This window comes from Kryptolebias marmoratus, linkage group LG8, assembly GCF_001649575.2.
Source record: "Kryptolebias marmoratus isolate JLee-2015 linkage group LG8, ASM164957v2, whole genome shotgun sequence".
Lineage (NCBI taxonomy): Eukaryota > Metazoa > Chordata > Actinopteri > Cyprinodontiformes > Rivulidae > Kryptolebias > Kryptolebias marmoratus.
Genome location: NC_051437.1, coordinates 10137630 through 10159912, shown reverse-complemented (window position 1 = coordinate 10159912; position 22283 = coordinate 10137630). Strand labels below are relative to the sequence as shown.

The window sequence follows — 22283 nt, the reverse complement described above, 5'->3', positions numbered from 1 at the left end:
TCATGCATTTTTGTTTTATTTCGCCCACGGTGTCTTTCACTGCTACATGACTTACAGTTTTCACCTAAATTCTGCATCAAAACTCTGACCAACTTCCATTGTATCTGAGCTCAGTGTTTTCTTTTCAAAACTGGAAGTGAACCAAACTTTGAACTTGTCATATTTCCTACAAAAAAAAAACAAATAAAAGCAGATAAAATTATCTGTGATGAACAGATGTTTCTGCTATTCACACTTCAGAAGTTTTCACACAGACAGTGTTTGCTCACTTTATAGTATATTGCTTCTGTCTGCCTATTTTATTAAGGGTGCTGTCAGGGCATGACAAACACGGGTGTGTGGTTACCATGGTGACAATAATGAGCCGCTGATAGCAGCTTCAACATTTCCTATAATCTTGGTTCTCTTTCCACTTCAAAACATCGCCGTTTTGTCACTTTAGAAAAATCTCAAACTACTGTTGGACCTTATAGAAGAAATTATGTTTTTTGGGGGTTTCAGCAGTCGTTGCATTGGCACCCATCAAGATCTCTTTGTAGATTTTCTACTTTAAAACACAACTTCCAAAAGGAAAACGACGCACTTTTGGGTTATGTCGTAAAACGTTCGACATCTGCTGATTTAAACACGGCAGAAAGAGGAACACATCCCAAAGCACTGCTTCAGTTTTCCCACTCTCTTAAATTTAGATGGCTTCGACCCAGACAGTCTTACAGTCCTAAAATAGAGCGGCTCTGCTGAAGCAGAAGTTGTCGGGATGAAGCCAACGCCGAGCGAGTGATCCTTTTGATAAAACCCAGCAAAAAAAAAAACGTCTGACCAATCCAGCTGTGCAGTAATCGCACTAATTAGCCCGTGCGGTCAAACCCGGCCTAGGTCTGCGGCGTATTCTGTGGTCGGTGAGCCCTCCACATACCATAAGTCTCTGTCCAACGCTGCGTATAGTCTCACGGTCTGATGCCACACAGACTGAACCCTCCACCTGCTGTCTGACAGGATCATATTTAACTTCATTATATTCAATTCCAAACAATAAAAAGTCTTAAATGGCAAAACAAAGACTGAATTTCAGCTCGTTCTCAAATCCCTGCAGCAGTTTAAGTCTCTCAATCTGACAGCTATTTCTTTTTTTTCTCGCTCTCTGAAACTTCCTTTGTACTTAATGGAAGCAGGGTCCATAATTCCTGTGTCTGTGTGGCTTTGGGGGACTGTGTTTCCTTTCATCCGGGAAATTGCAAACAAAAGTCGCTGGATCTGAGGTTAAAACTCTCCATTTTCCCCTGCCACAGACGAAGCCTTTGTGGTGTTTTGTGTTCAATCTGCTTCGCTGTTTGAAGTGCGACACATTACTGTTCTTGCTACGGTGGCCGACACGTGCAAACGTGCCGCAAAAACGCGCGAATGACGCAAACTCCAAAAAACACACGAACACAAAAAAAAAAACGAATGCACAGAAAAAAACGCTGCAAGTACCAAATAAAAATAACATAAAAACCCTTGAAACACAGCAAGTAAAAAATGCTGCAAATTTGGACTCAAGGTTGGATATTGGATGTTCCAGTATTGTTAGTTTTCTAAAAAAAAAAATAAGTACAATATTTTGGTTTAAACATTTGATATATTTACTACGTTTTATTGTGAATTAAAAGAAAAGGGTTTACAACAATATTAAATGACTGCATTCTGTTTTTTTTACAATGTAACCAAAAACATCCCAACTTTTTTTAAAACTGGGGTTCTAATTCCTAATTTTAAAGTGTGCTGCAGTTACCTAATGACTGTAGTCCTTTTAAACATGAAGAATATCACTATGCATGTTCTTCCACTAGAAATGTAATGATAATACTGCAGGAAGTACTACAGCTAGCTGCTGTGCTGATGATCTAAAAATAGAGGAATTATCAGCAGCTGCCTGACTTCATCACTGATCTGACTCTGAGAAACGGCTCCCAACACATGCAGGGATGAAGGTCCATATTTTGTGATCAAGAATACAATCCTAATTTACTCAAACAGACTGAGAACAAATTTTAAATTATTGTCAGCTAAAACACCAGAGAGGACATTTTAGAAGACACTATGAATTTGTTAAAAACAAGAATATAAAATGAACACCAGCTATAGTTGGTTCAAGTTCGAAAGTAAACGCCTTATGTGCAGAATATTTCTTCTTCTATGTTGTTTTACATTTTATAAACCAGCTTTACAGCCTGATGTTACCAGCTATCAGTAAAGTAAGAGCTAAAAACATCATCAGTCTCTTAAATCTAAGTTAGAGACGTCAGGGGGTTCAAAAGTAGACAGCAGCTGGCAAAAATCTTTGTCTAAAACCTTCATTCAGCCACATTTTTGCTGGCTACTTTTTGTTAATTGACCAAAAGTAATTTGTAAATGTTTGCCTAGAAGAGCCTCCGTGTTATCCCCGATCTGCATAATGAGGCAAAATGTAATTTTATTCACAATAAACGGTGATTTTGTTCCTCCCAGAGTTTGTTTTGGATCATTTTTGTCTTGAGTGCGGCCATTTTTGCGCAAGCAAGCAAACACCATTGTTGTACCACCGTCACTGATTGGACAAGAGTTTTCATTTGTCTGCCGAGGCTTCTGATTGGTTGATGTTGGGGACATGGCACTGCGTCATTTTCCAAACAGCATTCCACCAACCAAAAGGAATGCCGAGACAATCCGTTTCAAATTTCCAGTCAATGTTTTTATTTTTTCTAATGTATTTGACAAGATTACTTCTTTTAGGTTTACTGCTTTGGGAGATAGTTCCTTAACTTGGCTAAATGAATTGATTTTCTGAAAACCTTCCCAGTCTTTCCACTAAGGTTAGCCCCCTACTTTTTCCTACAACCTCTGAAACCTTTGAACCCCTTTCCCAGAGATAAGCTGATTCTCGCAGCTTGTTGCAAACATTATATCATTATCTTGAAATTAAAAAAATTAAAATAAAAAAGACTGATGGGTGTTGCTCCACTAGTAGACAGCCCATTTCTGTTTGTGTTTTCCACTCCTGGAAATAACTAACTTTATATTTTAGTTTTTAGTTTTTTTGGGGTGAAAAAGTTCAGTGGGATGACAACAACTGGCTGACAGGCTGCAGAAACAGGAGGGGGAGGTGCTTGCAAAAGCTAAAAAATATAAAAAAAGCACAGTCTTCTGCATTTTATTTAGAGACAATTAACTTCAGAAAACTTCTGATGAAAAAAAAAAAAAAAAATATATATAAAATTCCCTTCTCACCCTCCGCGGGTGGTCTTTGTTTCATCCTCTGAGCTCGGGTCCTCTACCAGAGGCCTGGGAGCTTGAGGGTTCTGCGCAGTATCTTGGCTGTGCCTAGAACTGCACATTTCTGGACTGAGATGTCTGATGTTGTTCCTGGGATCTGTTGTAGCCACTGCTCCAGTTTGGGGGTGACTGCCCCGAGGGCCCCGATGATCACAGGCACCACTGTGGTCTTTACCTTCCAGGCCTTTTCCAGTTCCTCTCTGAGGCCCTGGTATTTCTCCAGTTTCTCGTGCTCCTTTTTCCTGATGTTGCAATCACTCGGTATTGCTACATCCACCACAACTGCTTTCCTCTGTTGTTTATCCACCACCACAATGTCCGGTTGGTTCGCCATTACCATTTTGTCTGTCTGGATCTGGAAGTCCCACAGGATCTTAGCTCGGTCATTCTCCACTACCTTTGGGGGTGTTCCCCACTTTGATCTCGGGTATATATATATATATATATATATATATATATATATATATATATATATATATATATATATATATATATATTTATATATATTGGTTTTGACACCATGACTTTTTAAAATCATGGTATATCTTGAAACCAGCCTTTGCTAATGGTACAAGTATTTTTTTTTTAAATTTATTTATCATAGGAAATGCGGTCTTAAAGTTCAAACTCAATTTAAAGATATTCACATTTAGTTTTTTTAAAGAAGGAATCAGGAATAATAGCATTTGTAAAATTAGCAATTCAGGTGTTCAAAAGGTAACAGACTCAACAGACTCAAAGGTTTTATTTCTATGAATGAAGCAGGTAAAAGTGTGGAGTAAATTCTGAGTTTGCCATTTCCTTTTAGGAGCTGTGAGTCCACAGTAAACAACTGAAAGGGCTGTCGGTGTGAGTGAGACAGGCTATCATTTGGCTGCAGGCAAAACAAACTTATCATAGCAATAACCTTAGCAACAACTTGGCACAGTCTGAGGAAAAAAAAAAAAACCTTCACAACATCCAACTAAGTCAAGAACACTCTTCAGGGGGGCAGGAGGGGGGTAAACATATCACTATCAGTCTATCATAAATAGAAAACATCATAAGAGCAAGTCCAGAGAGCTCAGCACAAGTCACAAACCGTTCAGATAACACAAGAATAACAGTTAGACTTAACGAGCAGTAACATCAGCCGACAATGTCCCAGAATGACTGGAAGGTGGCATAGAAACCAGCTTCTTTCACTTGTAAAACACGTGGTTCAGTGAGATGGCAATGAAAGGATTCCAACAGCGCCAAAGTCAGGCGTTTACAGACTGCTGATGGGATAGAAGATGCTGGAAGTTCAGTCTGTCAGGGTATGTTATCAACTCAGGCAAACACAGGAAAGCTGGGTGGACATCACTTCACTGCACAGGTGCACAATGACACATTTGGGGGTAAAGAAAGCCAATCCCCTGCAGTGATGTGGTTCAGATTTGCGCTTCGTAAAATTAATGCAACTTTAGTTGGCTAAGGTATTACAGTAAGCCACCCCATAGATTACATTACAGTGTTATGGTAGAAGTCCACCCATGCTTGTCTTAAACATTTACTCCACTGCATCATGAGGTCACAAGGTCATGAGGTTTCAGATCCGCCTTAAAACTCTTGAATGGACTAAATTGCGTGTAAGGGTCTAACTTTTTCAAGCCAGACTTTCTTTAGCAGTTTTCTTTTTTTTTGCACCATGCAGAACTCTTAATTCAAATTTAAAGTCTGAGTTTCAGACTCAGCGGTGGAGAAAACATCCTGACAGCTCTCTGGAAAAAAAAATAAAAAATCTGAGTGGGAACACAGACTTTGTCACCTCGAGCACAAGAAGAAGCAGAAGGTGTAACAGCACCTCCACAAGCTAACTGGGCACGTTTGTCTCCACCTCGAGAGATCCAGAACCAGCAGAGACAGATAAAAACTCAGATGTGATTATAGTTCACATACTCTTTATATTCAGGGTTTAGGACAGCAGGTAGCTTTGAAGGCAGTTAGTTACAGCAATATCTGTTTTAGTTACATTAGCTAATCAGCTTTGAAAGTAAATAGTAATAATACTGTAGTAATCATCTGTGAACATCATTCTGTTTTCATACAGATTCTTAGGAAAATAATTAAAGAATATCCAGACTGAGAAGCACTGAATGGGTACATTTAGAGTTAAAAAATAGGTACTTTTTTGTTTTATATGAGCAACGTACAATATGCATTGGTGACACCTCTTTTACAGAAATTAGGACATGACTTAAGTTGAACTGAAAAGTGTTTTGAAGCCAACATCAGCTGAAAGAAAAGCATAAAATATACTTACTGTAAAATTTAAAAAACAAAATAAAATTTACAATTTTTTTATGAATTACCGAACATTGATGAAACCACTTTGCTGATTTCAGCTTCTTCTCGGCTTGTTCTGACGGTTCAGTTAACGATGGAACAGATGACCTTCAGCGCTCAGTTTTCCCAAGAAAACAGGATTTATNTGCTGTGTGATGTCGTCTGAGGTTCACAGCATTCAGCCATTCATCAGTGAGTGGATGAATACCCGTACAATATAGTTCAGTTCATTGGAATTAATTGTTCAAACTGGCCAGAAAATACTACAAGAGTTTCATTTTTTTGGCTTCCCGAAAGGTAAAAACCATCCTCAGATTTGGATCCATGAGCTCTAATGTGGGAATTACTATCAGAACTCTGGTTCAGACCACTTCAAAGAGACACACCGCTCTGACCCTCGTTAATGCGGTGGACTGGCGTCACACCAAAAAAAAAAAACAAGACCTTTTTCAAGCAGCAGTCCTAACTATTTTTAATTTTGAAAGAAAGGCAAATGGAGACGACATCGCCACAGAGAAGGAGACAAGAAACAGGAAGTTTTACTTCAAATGTGACGTGAAAACACGCTGTCATGCGGTGCCTTCTGTGCTGCCTGAGATCAGTTTGTGATTCAGAACAGTTTGTTATTGAGGAAAAAATATAAACAATCCATGTGTAATTCAACAAACCTGCTGCTGATTAGTTTACTCTGGTGTGAGAGTTCATAAACATTACTCTGATGCACAGTCATGTTGTTTACGAGTTAGCATCCAGTTAACATCAGGTTTGCTTCGAGTTAGCAACGTTAGCTCTCTCCTGCCGTCTTTATGTTGATTTGTAGTGTTGTGTGCCGATGTCGTTCCCAACTTGGTCGTTATGCACGTTGTTTTGTCGGCCATGATGGTCCTGGTGATCATCAGAATCAGAATCAGAATAGTTTTCATCTGATTCTGGAGATCCAGCCATCGGTTCAGGTATGGTTGTATATCCATTACTCCCGCGAAGTCTTCCAGCATTTCTTCGTATTCAAAAAAGGCTTCTTCTCCCATTTCCACTGGTAAACAACCGGACAGTAGCAACGTTCTTCGTTCTCCAGTACTCTTTTAGGGGCCGCCCAGGGCACAGCACACGTCATGAACCCAGGACGGCAACTCAGTCCACCCCACAAATCACCCACTATGGAAATTATTGACTTAAAAGCTAAAAACAGTTTATTTTTTAGGTCAGAAATACGAGTCCCTGGAATGGTGTGTGGATGTGTTTGCCTAAATAACATTCGTAAAATGTCAATATTTTGAGATCTGCTGTCAGTTCACCTTTAAATCTTGACTGTAAACATCCTAACTAAAGTATTATTTTACAACAGCGTCTTAGGAACTCTCAGAAGAAGAGGAAATAACTGAGTAGGAACATTTCTTTTGTTGGCATCCAACTTCTTTGATTAAAGTTGAAATGTCAAGATTAAAGTCAAAGTACTATTTCAAGAATAGCCAAACTGGCAAAAATAAAGTTGCTACTTTAAGATTAAAATGTGAATTAAAAATTGTATCACCATTGGCACAAAGGCCTACAATCGCTGTATGTTTTTGTGACGTTATACTCCAGAAGAGGATTTCATAATAAGGGAATTCTTTTAGCTCATACACCGTAACGTGCATCTAGAGCTGCACACATCATGGAAATAACTTCTCAAATTCCTGCATATTAAGGATTTAGTATGAGTGTTATTGAAGAACAATTGTGATAAAGCAAGTTGTTTTATAAGCTCCAGATTTTTTGAGAGTAATTTTGAAGCCAACAATATGTGTGTGTTTGTTTGAGGCTTTTATTGTAAAGGACGGAAGGAAGTAGAGACGTACCATGGAATCGAATTGAGGTCGGTACTGGACAAACTTCAGCTTGTTTTGGCGGTCAACACTGAAGAATCCAATAATTTTCCAGTCAATGAAAGCACTAAATTAAGCTGGTGTGCGCACAGACATAATATAACCAGACACAGGACTGGAACTTGGAAGTTGAAGCCACGTATGAATGGATGAATTCCCGCTTGTTTTTCAAAGAACAATTGTCTTTAGAAAAACTTTGAGCTGAGATCGGCTCTTTTTACTGACACAGAAGCTGCAGTTACAGTTAAAAGATGCTAATCATGCTAATAATGCTAACAAAGTTCTGCAGTCTTAATATGTTTAAGTAATGATCGTTCACAGCCCAAGGATGATGGGGTGTAGCGACAGTAAAATGCGCCAATGACCTGACAATCAAAGCTCAGTAGCCTGGTTCTGTATTGGAGAAACCAGTTTTTACTGAAAACATTTTATTATGACAAAAAAAGTCACATTTTCAATTTAACCTGATTTTAAACTTTAATGGCAACACCTACTTTACAGGTAACATTCTAATTTCCCTGCAGACAAAAAGTCACTAATATTGTGTTGCAGTTTAACATATTTACAATATTGGAGACGTTAAAGCTGCCCTTCCACAAACTGAAACCCAGTGTCTATATTGCAGCAGGATTGCTCTGAATGATGCAACAGATGAGCAACTTTTAATTTATTCAGAAATTTAAAAAAAAAAAATTGTATTTTGTACTTCGTCAATTATAGTTCTTAGAAAGAAATTGTCCAAATCTGGTGTCGGCAGGTCAGAGAAGTACAAGAATCAGGAAATCGCTATCAGTCCACAGAACCAGAATCAGTGCATCTCTGTAAGCAGGTTCTGTGAGTTCTGCTGTTGTGATGGAATCTGCTGTGTAATAAAGTAATAAAGATCACACCTCGGACTGGTTAAAAAAATGCTTTGTGTTGTTATTTTGTAGTTCACCCAGTAAAAGTGCACGCATAAATAATAATAAAAAACTGAAACAAATGCAGTTAGGTTTGAGAGAACAATACGTTTCACTTCCTCAACTAAAACAATATTTACACTTTTTAAAAAAACAAAATTTCTATGACTAACAAGCAGTTAAAATAAATGTTACACAACCCCCATGAGGAAGACTATTGTTTAGTGATTTTGTGATTATTTATTTTTTGTTATGTTTGTCATAATTTATTTTACACAATAAGGACTCCAAAGTTTATTCCTGTGTGTTAGAGCGTATGAATGACCTGAAACCACATCACAGAGCAAAGCTCAGCCTCCCTTTTAGTGTTTCGTGGCTTCTTGCCAGACACACCACCAAAATACACAAAAAGCTTTTTTGTCTTTTAAAACAAAAAAAACACCCTTTTCATTCTTGTGTTTGCACACACCTCCTCCCATGTTTGTGTGTATCTCGTGAAGTAGGAGGAGAGGGGGGAGACAATGGCAGTACAGTCTTAGGACGCCCCACCCACCACAACTCATGATTCCTGCGAGCATGTTCACTTTTCTACTCCATCATATCAACATCAGTCAAAGAGTCAGAGCCGGGTCTTTGATGAGGGGGGGGTTAATGACTACCATACAGCAACCAAAGAGGGACATTAAGTAGCTTTACATCCTGGAAGTAGAGCAGGAAATACAGTAATCAAAACATCACACTGCTACAAAAAATAATCTGTAATGAGACACACTGCTCTTCTGGTTCTGGTAATGATAGAAGTCTTCCATGACTTCTATCATTACTTTAGTGTCAAACATGTGAGAGTAACATCTCACTAAGCAGTGGTAAACTGTGATTCTAAACTTTAACACAGCATACATTAAAATGAACCCACTTCCCTCACTCTGTCCTTCACTTGTACGCAAAGTGTTGCACACACACGAGCGCCTTTCAAAGCCGTAGCTTACTGCGTCGCAACAACACCCGAGATGCTGCGGTTCCATACTCACAGGCAGTCAAATGAGCAGGGTCTGTACACTTGCACTCCGGCAGCCTCCATGTTTGTTTGTTTTCCCTGAAGGTGCACCACCCGCCCTTGGAGAGCAGTGAAAGTCATGCCGGTGGCCACGACGCCGAGAAGTGTGTCAGATGGGGGAGGCTCCGAGGCCCGGCCTGGAATCTCCAATCGCCTCCCAGAGGCAGAGAGGACCGGCCCCGTTCGGGTGGGCGACGGCACAGCGGAGGGGGAAAGGACAGAGCGAGGGCCCGCTGGAAAACACGGCGTCCATCAGCGCGCCGCATTAAGCCCCGCGGATCCTGTTTCACTTCGAGACATGCGTCGACACGTGCTGAGCGCACGACCCTGCAGCTCAGTAGTCGCCGCTGTCCCGTTAGACTCTGGCATGTTCCAAATGTCAAAAGTAAAAAAAAAAGAAACCACTTGTTAATTTCTTTGTTGATGTATTTATTCAGTCATATTCCACTATTTACCTTTAAGTTTTCTTTTAGCTGTAAAAAGTCCTGCTTATTGTTCCCTCAATGGGATGTTTGTGCTAAATGTCTTATGTCAGAAAGATGTATACATTTATGTAGACGTCAGCTGATTAGGGCTTTCAAATCCTAGTACAGATGAGGATCTTTAGAAACTTATAACCGCTGGTAGACAGACTGTCAGAGTTAAGTCAACACAACGGCACAACAATACACTATAAGTTGGGAAGATTTCCTGAAAGATAATCGTGCTCATTTTCTGGTTCTTGCAGGAAGCCAGGATTGGTGATTGGTGGAACTTCAGCTTGCTGAGTCTCGGTCTTGTAAATTGGTTCGGTGCCCTTCTTAATTCTGCTCACTTGTCTTCAGCTGAATGGCCGACTGTCCTTCTCCTGTCCTCCGTTTGCACTTTATTGTTCAGAGGACAGGACAGCCGAGGACAGTCAGGAGGAGAACAATGTGTACACCTTCCTAAAGCAGACTGAAGGAGTGCATTCAAGTCTATTTAAATAATGATGAAATACTTATAGAAAGCTTATTATCTATTATTTATCGTTAATTTTCAGTGGAAATGGCAATAACAGACATGCAACCCATTTTTCTGTTAAAGGACCATAGTAAACACTGATCAGTCCTTAATTTTAGTGCAAAAGGAAATGATCAAACTGGCTCCAAACCCCAAAAACTACAGGGCTTCAAATTTTTCTTTGAGCTGCTCAGCTGGATAGAATATATATATATATATATATATATATATATATATATAATCCCCTTAGTATGGATATAACACTAACATAGAGCTGAAATGGCCAATCACTTCTGCTTTTTTCTGTTAGCAAACAATAAAAAAGGAGAAATATTTACGGGTTCAGCTGCTTGATTGTAAAGGTTTGCAGATCATGTGAAAACTGATAATTTTATATGGAAAAAAAAAACTTAAAACAATTAGGTGAAGACGTAGTCTGCAGAAATCCTCTTTAGTTCCAGCTCGAAGGCTTCATCGTGCTACGTTTTCTCACTGACCAGCACAGCATAAGCACCTTTAAACAGAGTTTTAAAAAGCCACAACAACAAGTTCCTGAATTGGCGTGGCTTTGTGACGAAGTAATCTTCTGTAGGTGCAGTTCTGACGGGTCACCATCAGAGGCAGACAGAGATCACCAGTCGGTGTTATTGCGAATATGAAAGCAAAACGTGCTAAAGAACAAGCAGACGTGGGAGAGACCCTGTCTGCGGGACACATCGGTCAGGCAGGATGTCACTCCGGTCACTCAGCTGTCTGTCTCATTTAGCCTCTTGGTGTTTCTCGGATGCTGGATAAAAGTCTTCGGCCTCTTCGGCGTCTCGGTTCCAGTGTTCCTCACAGGAACCAGCTGCTCCAAACCTCTCCTAACCTCCCACTTCTGACTCTCTGCTCTGTTTTTTGGCAAACCATCTTAAACACTTAAAAGCTTACTCGGTTTAGAAACAGAAATGGTGACGTGAACCGGACAGAGCCTCAACCCTGAGAGCAATCTGCTTCATTTGGATCTGACCCCAAGCGAGTCGCAATTAAAAACTACTCTTTTTTTTAATAGTAATAAAGGAATGTGTCTCTCAATTTCTGATAGCAAATTATTTGTGATTACTACTTTCTAAGAGTTGCGTTAAAATCCATTAATCATCTCAAACAGAACCAGTTGAATTGAAAAGTTCAATTTCAAAATAACAAAAGGTTTAAAAGCCAGGATCAAATCAAATCAAGTCACAACTTGAATCGTTTTAATCATATATTTCCTGACTTCAACCCAAAATTTATTTGGTTTACATTGCATGTTACTGTGAGACGTTACAAAGGCGTACACTGTAAACACGATGCTTATTTTAGAGGCAATAACACTATTTTAGGGAAACTGTTGCGCAGATCCTAAAAGAGGCCTTTATGAAGCACATGAGCCGTCAGTGATAGACGACGTCGCACTCTGTGGGTGTGAGCCTGGATATTTTTTCCCAGAATTCTGACTTTAAATTCTTAGAAAAAAAGTCACAATTCCAGGATATTTTTTTTTCCATCGTGGCGCTAATCCTAATCCGTACTAAACTCCTCTTGAGTAAACAAATGGCTGCGATGAAGGTGAAACAAACACATAAACCTAAGGTAGTGTTTATAAAACAAAATAAAAAGGTAACGGCTATAAGGACTCAGTCGATAAGCAAAATATGCGTCCAAATCCATGCAAAACTCAGCTAACGTTAAACAGCACAGATACTAAAAAATGTACTTAATCAGTAGTTGTGAAAATTCAACAACCATTTAAATAAATAATAATAAACACGCTTGTTTGTTGTTTTTGGCAAAATATGAAGATTGCAACCATGACCTAGACTGCACCCAAGAAATTCGAGACTTCCTGGTTGTTTGCTAAAATGAAGAGCAGTCGGTCAAAGATTCGCAGAGAAATGAATGAGAAGCATTCGTCCAACATGTAGGGAAGCTTTGTTTCTCTACGCGCCTGTGTGGGATTGTTTTCAACAAAGCATTAGCAGATATCTGTTAGTCTGTCAGGAGGATTACGCAAGAAATAACAGCCTGAATCTCCGGAAATGTGACAGAAAAAAGTGGAGTAAAGGCAAAGTGAGAACCCCGGGATGCACAGTAACAACAGCGTGGCATCACCGAAGGCCGATAAAGTGTTTCAAATAAATTATTGGATTACAAGACCAACTTGCACAAAAAGGTCAACGTTGGCCTGGTTTGTGGCTCATTTTAGGATCAGGTGGGCAAAAAAAAGGTGCCTGTGTGTGTGTTGTGTCAGCAAAATATCACACGAACCACTTAACAATTTTAAATAAACCGGATGTTGCAGTCGACCCAAATCAACCGACCTTAGCAAACACAAAAGTGGCTGTAACTCAATCAGCGTCACAGACTATGAGCTGAAACCTGATGCTGCAGTAACGGAGAGTTGTTCACAGCACGAACTCTGAGTGCTAACAGATCTCAAATATCACGTCAGATCGCACGTAAAGATATTTACCAGGTTTCACCGAAACGACCATAACTCCATAACTAATAATGCGCTTCTTTTAAAACTCTCCCAAGAAAGGAGGAGGGCGATATGCATCCCTTTAAGGAGTACTGGGACTTTATTTTGTTATGATCCAGTGACTGTGTATGACCATGTAATGGTGGCAGAAGCCATCCGATGGCACTGACAATCGATGAGTAAGTTGTGAAAAAACTGGCTGATCTGATGAAAGTCAAGTAAAAAAATATCTCCCGACCTTCCTAACCTGCAATTTCTGGCACGAGTCTTAGCTTGGAATGAGCTCCCCGACTGTCCGTCTAATTGGTTTTTGCTTTCTCCAACCTGGCGTCTTCCAATCCCAAGACACCCTAACATCTGTGAATTTATATCAGAAATGTGTTGAAGTTAGAAAGTTTTCAGTTTGATAAGAAATGCAAACCCCCCCCCCCCTTTAACTCAACACTTCAGAGGTAACACTTCCAATGCTAAAATTATACCGCTTATTTACACTGCATGAAGATGAATCCCCTGCCTATCTCACGTCTATATTTAGAGCCGAGCCATCTTACACATTGTCTGCAGTCAGATTGATCCGGAGACGGCAGGAAAACAAACAGATCCGTAAAAGCTGACGCAGCGTTTTGTCATAGCCGAGATTTCTAATTTGGAAAGAGCTGACGCAGCTATCGGGGGACAAACGGTGAGGCACGTTATTTCCATCGTGTGCAACGGCGGCTCCAAAACACGAATCATCGTGACTAATAATGTGCTGGGTCACGAGCATGCGATGGGAAGAGGAAGTGGGACACCTTCGATTGAAAGCGCAGCTCACGCAACTTCGCATGTCCGGGCGGATATTTTGACCAGCGGAACAATCCGGAGCCGACCTTTCGGTTAGACTGGGAATCCGGCACGGCTCCGATGTGGAACACGCTAATGACATTTTCCATAATGAAGAAACCAAAGATTTTTTTTTTTTTTTCAAAAAGCGCAGAACGGGGTTATAGGTCATCGCTGTCCAAAATGAGTTTTCTTTCTTTCTATTTGGTGTCTTGGTTGACATAAAACGTGGGGAAGAAAACTGCAAATCCGCAACAAATCATGAAGAACCAGAGAAGGAAAACCAGCGTGAAAGATCTCAGTCTGAAGACTGTCGCGCACTGTTCTCTGTGGGTCTCGCTCAAACAATGAGGCCACGCTTGTGAAATAAAGGGAAGTGCTGGCACAAGACACAAAAAAAAAACGTGACATCGGGAACATTATGCATGCGTTAGTACCAATTTTCTGTTCCATGAAACCTCAGGGTTTCGTTAAAATCGCCTGGAGAAGAGTCGCGTTATTGCATCATAACTCAGAAACAGCAGGGTGTGTTTAGTCTGTGTTTTGTAACTCGAGTCCGAATGGATCCCAGCTACCAAAGTTCTAAAATTAGACAAATCAGCCAGTCGAGTAAAGATGTCAGTCATTCCTTTCTTCAAAAAAAATGGGTTTTCTCGAGAAGTGTTTGTGTCGTATAAAGCAAATGCCAGAAGATAACGTTCTGGTTCTGTTCCCTCAGCAGCAAGTCACAAATTAAAACTTCTCACCTTTTAGTGGAGGCTTTTCAGAGCAGTACCAGTATCATGGAGCTCTCGTCGGGACGGCACATGAAGCCATTGGTAAATATCTAAACTCAGTGAGCGGACAGTGTAATAAAATATAGCCGAGACCTATAAAACACCATGCTTACTGTGCAGCGCGAGGTGAAAGGTGACATCGGGATACGTGGGATCTGACTCAGCACAGTGCAGGCTGTTTGGTTAGGCCTCAACGTGCCGAAACTAAACGGTTGGAGGGTTGGGTTGTAAAATAGCAACAGTGCTGTTGCCCTTTAAACCTCTGCTGCGAGTTTAATACCAGCCTCGCACCAAGAAGTTTCAGCTGTGTAGTTACTTGTGTTTACAAGAAGTGTTGTCGTGGTGGTTGGTTTATTGGGTGGTTATTTGGCCCACTGCTGTGTCGTTCTGAGTATTTGTTCTTGAAGCGCTTGCACTCTCAGTTATCTGTTAATCAACCCAGCTGCACTCACTCAGTAATCAGCCCTCCCACCATATTTATGTACTCTTTGGTTCCTCTCCCCGCCTGTCAGAGCCTGTTTTCCTTCGGTCAGCTTCCTGGTTCCCAGCGGTACTCTTTTGTGCCTGTTTTTTGGTTTTTTTTTTTAATGGAAGTCTTTTTGCAGCCTTGTCAGCTGTTTATTTTAGTATTAAAGGGCTTTGTTTCAATTCAGTTCTTGCTTCTCTGCCTGAAACCCCATCAACTTAATAGCAAAAGTGTTTCCTGTAAACTCTTCTTCTGCTGCCAGCCCTGCAGCCCAGCCGTATTGTTTCTCCATAGCGACTCCTCCCGTTCAGGAGGGGCACTGCAGGAGGCGTGCCACGTCCCGATGTTTAAACGGCAACTCTGCTGGGTTGACGGCGCAACCTGCTCGCTCTACGACCACCGTGTGACCTGTTCACCAGTAGCGCAGCAGCGGTCAGAGCCGGACGAGAGGGAGGATGCAGTGTTCCAAGCACACCTTTGGATCGGCAAATATTCCGGTTCATCCATTTCAAAACAAAAATAATCTCCATTACAGGTGGCATGTTGATTCTGTAGCAGTAGCAGAGAACGGCTTAATGAGATTAAAAAATGAATACCACTCAACCCTACTGTGAAGTGTTGCTGTTTTAGGTAATACAGTGCTGTCTCCAAATTCTGGAGAACTGGAAATCTACCAACTAACATACTAACTGACATAACAGACCAGCACCTGCAGTCATTGGAAAAGAAAAGTTCACCCCTCTTTCAATTCTTAGGTTTTACTTCACAGGACCTAATACAATGGATCTCATCTTTACCAGGTTCTAAAACTATTCAAATCTAACCTCAGGTGCACAAAAGCACACAACAGATTCCACCATGGCAGTGCTTACGAAACAAAAACAAAATGAAACTAAAGTGGAAATGCTGTGGAAAACCTAAGAAAGCCCCATGATTCAGCAGCTCGTAGAACCTCCTGTAGCAGCAAGAACTCTCAGTAGGGTTTTTTTTTCTGTAGGAAAAGTCCTCCACAATCTCTCACATGATTGTGGAGGACTTTTGGCTCACTCCTCTTTGCAACATTGCTTCAGTTCTTCCCTTTTTGAGCCGTTCTGTTGTGGATTCGCCGCTGTGTTCGGGATGACGGTCCTGTTGCATCATGACCCAGTTTGGACCAAGCTTTAACCGTCAGACAGGTCTGGTCATGATTTACTCAATGACAGCAAACCGTCCAGGTCCTGTGGCTGCAAAACAAGCCCAAATCATCACCCCTCCACCACCGTGCTGCACAGTTGGTGTGAGGCGTTTGTGCCGATATGCTGTGATTGCTTTTTAAAAGAATGATCATTATTGGTAATCCTATCTACTTTGGTTTCTTCTTGCCAAAAGATGCTGTTCCATAAGTGTTGTGGTTCATTCAGATACGACTTTCCAAAGCTAATTCATGCTGCCATGTTGTTGTTGATTTTTAGAAAGAGACAGCACTGCCAAACAAGCCACAAGCTTTCAGTCTTTATCTAACCGTCCTGTCCTGAACTTTGACCTTTAACCTGCTCACTGAGGCCTGTGGAGTCTAGGATGGAGCTGTTGGGTTTTCTGCAAGTCCTCTTGGCATCGTGTTAACACACACCTGTAAACTGCCAACACCGATGATTATCTAATCAGCAGCTCCTGGGCTATACATCCCCTCTTAAAGCAGTGAGACACAAAGGGTTTTTTCATTTTGTTTTTTGTTTTTGTTTAATAAATGCTGGCGTAGTGGAATCTCTTGTGTGTTTTTGGACACTCAAGATTAGATTTAAATCATTTTAATATCTGGTAATGGATATTTTTATTATTATGATTATTATGTCCAGATATGTAAGACCCTAGAATTAAAAAATGGCAGACTTTATTTTTTTCTAAGGTACTGTTTAAAGTACTAAAGCTATCTTTGATTGCTGATTAATTCCACTGACAAAACAAACTTCTAATGAGTGAGTACTTGATGTAAACTTTACAAAAGCAACAATCCTCCACCATAACAATCACTGAGCTCCTTGACGTCAGTTTACCCAACACAGTTTGACAGATTAAAGGGGTCACTGTTATCTTACATACATTTGTATAACAGTTTTTTCACGCATTTTATCACGTTTCACCTCCTACTGTCCTGGAAACCCTCTCGGGGCTTATTAAACACCAGTCACCTTTTTTGTTTAAGGAGTATCAAGTGAGGCTGAACAGCATCTCACCAAACTCTGACCCGTCTGCTCCTCCACGAGCTAATATTTGAAGTTGAAGTTGACAAGACAACACCCAAGTGTTGTATAACTCCGTGCCTACAGCAGGATAACCACACTGACTGAAGAGGCAACCCGAGTCCAGCTGCAGGAACATCACCGGGGGAAAGAAGCCTCACACACACACACACCACACGCTGCTCGGACAAACACTAAGAAAAGTCTGCCGTCTAATTGTCACCTGAGCACCAAACCTTCCGGTCCAGCGCGGGGCAACAGAACTAACTGTCCGCAGCAAGTAACCTTAAAACTGACCTGTTTTTCAAGGGCTGACTCTTCAACTCGTAGTAGGTTTTCGGCTCGTCTTGAAATTCCTCTCCGACCTCGAAGTCCGGAACTATTCCCGACTCGGACTGCATGGTTGCAGATGTAAACATAAAAAAAAAAAAAAAAACCGTAAAGCCCTGACAAAAAGAGAGAAAGAGTGGGACGATGTATGCGCCTCGGTACTTGACTGAACCCAACTGTCACCGCCAGCCGCCTCTCTGTCCAGGACCCGGAGCTCTGTAGTCCCATTCAGCCTGAGAGAACACGGAGAGAGCGGGCGGCGGGCCGCGCGACAACTACAAGGCCCGGCATGCACCGGGGGCTGACAGCGTCAGCACGGATATGATTGGCTGACACATCCAAAAGGATTGTACGCCACTTGATTGCACTGAAAGTTAGTGTTAAAAATTATTTTCCCTCACACTATGCATAAAATTACTATTTAGCTTCAGTATTATAATAATTAGATATTAATATTTATTTAATTTATTTGCATTAAAAAGGCTTCAGCAATACGTTATTATATTACATTGTTGCCACACTGAGCTACAATTATGTAAAATACGAAAATAAACGTAAATTAAAAATAATTTAAAATGTAAGTAAAGATAAATGAATGAATGCAATCTGATTTATATAAAAATAGGTGACTGATAATCATCTTCAGGTTGAGAAAACATGTTACATGTTAAATTCAAAGAATGCATATCACCCGGTGCCTTTCATGTCAGAGTTTTAGACTAAAATCACAACACAATGGGCGATCTCATATTGCGAGATGGTACGTTCAAAGTATGTGTTGTGAATGACTCTCAGCGACTACCACATCAAATTTTAGCTCAATAGCTCTAAAATTGGCTGAGTTCTAGCCATTTTCGTGTTGCCTAATGCTGATTAACTGTGGTGACTATCTTGAAGACCAGTGATTCCTTTCTACCAGTTTTGTCTATTGCCTGCCTTTTGCCCTTTCAGAGGCGGGCAATAGTGAGAGAATGACATTGATCCAATGTCAGGTGTAATAAATACAGGGTCAAGCAGAGGATAGGTGAGTAAACTGATAGGGAAAAGCACCTAAAACTCAGAAGGAGAAACAGGCCGCTGCTGATGTCCTGTTCAGTCATTAAAAGGATTAAATATGACATCATAAGACAAACTGAGGACACTCTGAGTCTGCTGAAGGAAGTTACAGTGACTCAAATCAACATACATCATGTAGACAAGGTCAGATTTGTCCCACTCAGTCTTAAATCACTTAAATCTAGTTTGTGAAATCATCCTGGTGTCGCATTCAATCAGAAACAGACCTGTAAACTCTGTCAACCCTGATGTTTCTGTCTCTGTAAACTGAAACGACTTGTTTCTTGATTCTTGGACTCACATGCCGTCCCTGCAACCCTAAGCATACCAGCTGGACGCTTTCCCAACACTGGGAGGCAGTATAGTGCTAAACAAAAGGCACTGTTGGCTTACAGAGCGACAAGGGCAAAATGAAAATTTAGCGGACGCTGAGTATTTGCATTTTTATCCTGATGAACTGGTTTAAAGTTTGGATTGCACCCATGCAAACTGAATGGAAATAAACATCTCCTGGCAAGCAAATCCTCCCAAAAACGTTTAAAGAGAATCACTGTGAGTCTGAGGGGGAGATGAGATGCGAGGGCTGCAGGGTTTCACTGGAAGACACATACAACAGACAGACAGTTTTTCTTAATGTTGTAGAGGCACTGATGATACAGCCCCCTGACACCAACACACACACACACACACACACCCTGGCTGTGGGGGACCTAACAAGTTTGTGAACTGCAATGGCTTTTGTGATTCCTCAAGTGAGCAAAGTATGGTAATATTTCTTCTTTCAGTTCCGATCTGTCTTTGACGCGCAGTTTGATACGAGCCCATAAGAACATCCCTTTGATTTTACAAACAATAACACAAGAATGAATATGCTGCTTTAGTGAAGCACAAGTAAACAAGCTGGAATAGACATATCTCAAAAAAACAGTTGCTATATCTGGCACCAGGAAATGGAAAATTATTGACTCCCATTTCAGTCAATCCAAACCAAGATGCTAACATCTAGGAGGGGAAGTATTTCATCTGCACAATGATTTGTCTCAAATGTGTGTGTGTATAAATAAAAGCCCTTGCACGGCATGTATCTCTGGCAGATCAACAGTTGATTTAAACTGTAATAGTACATTCGATAGTTGGCTGATATCAACAAATTCGACCAGTGGCTAGAGAGGGCTGGGCTGAAGGACAGCAAAGAGGCACTAATCATGGCAGCACAAGAGCAATAGAGACCTTGGTTTACTAGACCAGACAATCCTAGGAACAGCTAAGGTGCTGCGCAGAGCGTTCAAGCTCCCAGGCCTCTGGTAGAGCATCTGAGCTTGGATGAAGTGGAACCACGCCTGTGGAAAAATACAGCGATGAGTTTGTTTGTTTTGTAGGGATTACTAGCTGCAAGTATTGGACACGAGTACCTATCAAGACATGCCAATATGGCAGCCATTGTGATGCAACATGTCAACATGTTTTGGGTACAGAAGTATTTTTTAAATGCAAAAGGAGAGCAGTTCAGTAACAGGCTGTTGAACACTGTTTGTCAGACAGCATCGGCCAAACACCAAGAGTCTGCTGGACAGAAAGCTTATGCCAACACTAACCCTGAGCTTCAAAAGAAGGACTTTTTTTTTACCACCTCTCCACCCATGCACTGTGTCAGCTGGACGTCATTTAAAAGGATAAGTGACAGAAGCTCTGTTTATTGCCTCATTGTTTCATTAATGGAAATAAGGTTTTCCTTCCCTTTTAGAGCCACAGTACTTCCTACCCTCCCAACACAACATAATCGACACGGGGCTTCCTGAGATGTAAAGATTTGTCCTCAACTTTGTTTTTCCCTGCAAATAACAATAATAAAAAAAACAACAAATGGAGGAACAAAATGTACGAAGGTTTTCTTTCCTGCAGTGTAAAGCTGCTGAGGCGTCAAGCATCAAGATAACATTGCTTTGAATCATTTTAATGTGTTTTAATACTTTATCTACTTTATGATTTTAAATGACTTTGATAGGTATCAGGGACAAATCCTAATTGGACCATTCCTAATATATACGCTTTCTGCACAACTTACTGGGTTGCAAAAATGTCACAATAAAAGTAAAGTTTGGGGCCAAATTACAATAATTACCTGTTATCCCACTTCCACTGCAGCTAAAACATAAATATAATAAACATAAATATAATGCTTAGACGTTTCCAGCACTATCATCTATTATGTATAAATTGTCAAAAAAAAAAAAAAATATATATATATATATATATAAAACAGCTGATCTTCTCGTATTGACACCATCATTTGAAGATTAAACAACCACTTGCCACAACATGAGCGACAACCTGATAACCGTTCGAAACCACCCTGGTAGTCTGTGCCACACAAATGTTTGTGATTGTACTGGTCACCACCCAACTGAAAGCAGGGCCCTACCACATGACTGTTTGTGCACTGATGTGCAGATTACTATTATGAGCAGCAACAGCAGCAGCAACTCCAGAGCAAACACAAGCTGTTAACAGCAGCGCACAGCATAAAATGTAGGACACCAACGCATGAGAAATGGTCCTGCTCAGGTGAGAGCAAACACTCGCCTCTCATTTTCTGTCAGCTTTTACATGAACGACAGTGACTGGCCTTCAGTCACTTTAGGCCCAGAGCAGTTCACCGACTCTGGAGTCAAGATAGAAAAGTAACATTTTTTTAGGTTGCTTCAGGACACTATGTGACTTTTATTCATTTATGTAGCCTAACCGAAATGCTCAGCTCAACGTTAGATTGAATCTCAAATACATAGCCCCCACTTTCATGTTGTGCATAGTTCACGGATGTATCAGGAAACCCTGACTGCATCCTTTACCAAATTCCAGCTCTTCTATTACTTTCAGCTTTTTCTTGTACTTTATGACTCTGCATCCTAAAAACCTTCATTCCCCTCCCAGTAGGCCTGGCCCTAATTTTAGGCTCATATTTGCTGGGTTTTTTTATGATGGCTGAATTTAGGTTACAGAGCTCGGTGAGGGCAGCTTCCTCTTCTGGAGTCGGATTAGGGTCCAATTAGGAAACCGTCTATCCACTCAGGATTCAATTTGATCTTGAGTCGAGCATGCACACCCGTAATATCCATACCCGACCCTGAGCAGCTGCCGGGTGGAAGGAAGAGCTCATCAGATAAACTCTTATCCAAACCTACCTTCAGCATTACTGGTAGCCTTGAATCGTACCCCTAACCCAGAAATGATGTTCCACCACATTAGGACCGGGCTGTGGTCCTAACGGTCCTGACAGGGTAGGAGATTATGCCAGGAAAGGGTGATAAAATACACCTTTATGACAAATTCAACTCCATTACAAACAACTGAGTTTTCAGTTTGCTGAAGGTGAACACAGCTATTAAACTCTTCTTTCCTCTTATATAGACTTGCATTTAGATGCTCTTCATACAGAAGTGTAGCTTTTGTTCCCAATTATACACATAAAGTAGTAATTTTTTTCTCCCACCAATAAATAACACACACGCCTTTCAACTTGAATTGCCCAGTTGTGTACAGTGTCTGTACTCCTGTTTCAGCAGTCGAGCTGTTAATCAGAACTGATGTAGTTCGGTTTATGCAGCTTTTGTTGTTCTGAACTAGATGTATTTGCACAAAGCATCTGGCTGCCAGCATTTGACTGTGTTTAAAAGGAGACTAGCTGCGTTCACAGTCCACTGTGCATGATGAAAA

The 22283-nt window shown here is 40.8% G+C and overlaps 1 protein-coding gene across 7 annotated transcripts in view; it reads right to left on the bottom strand.

Moving 5' to 3' along the window:
- Positions 1-17689, bottom strand: part of mitfb (melanocyte inducing transcription factor b) — a 33562-nt gene extending 15873 nt beyond the window's left edge. For 2 of the 7 annotated variants that reach the window (XM_017409352.3, XM_037977171.1), the window contains exon 1: positions 17481-17686. In XM_017409352.3, coding sequence (XP_017264841.1) covers positions 17481-17602 — 122 coding nt within the window. In that variant the 5' untranslated portion in view covers positions 17603-17686. Of the gene's footprint in view, positions 1-9393; positions 9782-17480 lie in introns of all 7 variants that reach the window. The other 5 variants (XM_017409355.3, XM_037977172.1, XM_017409356.3 and 2 more) reach the window with 5 other exon arrangements.
- Positions 17690-22283: the final 4594 nt, after the last annotated feature.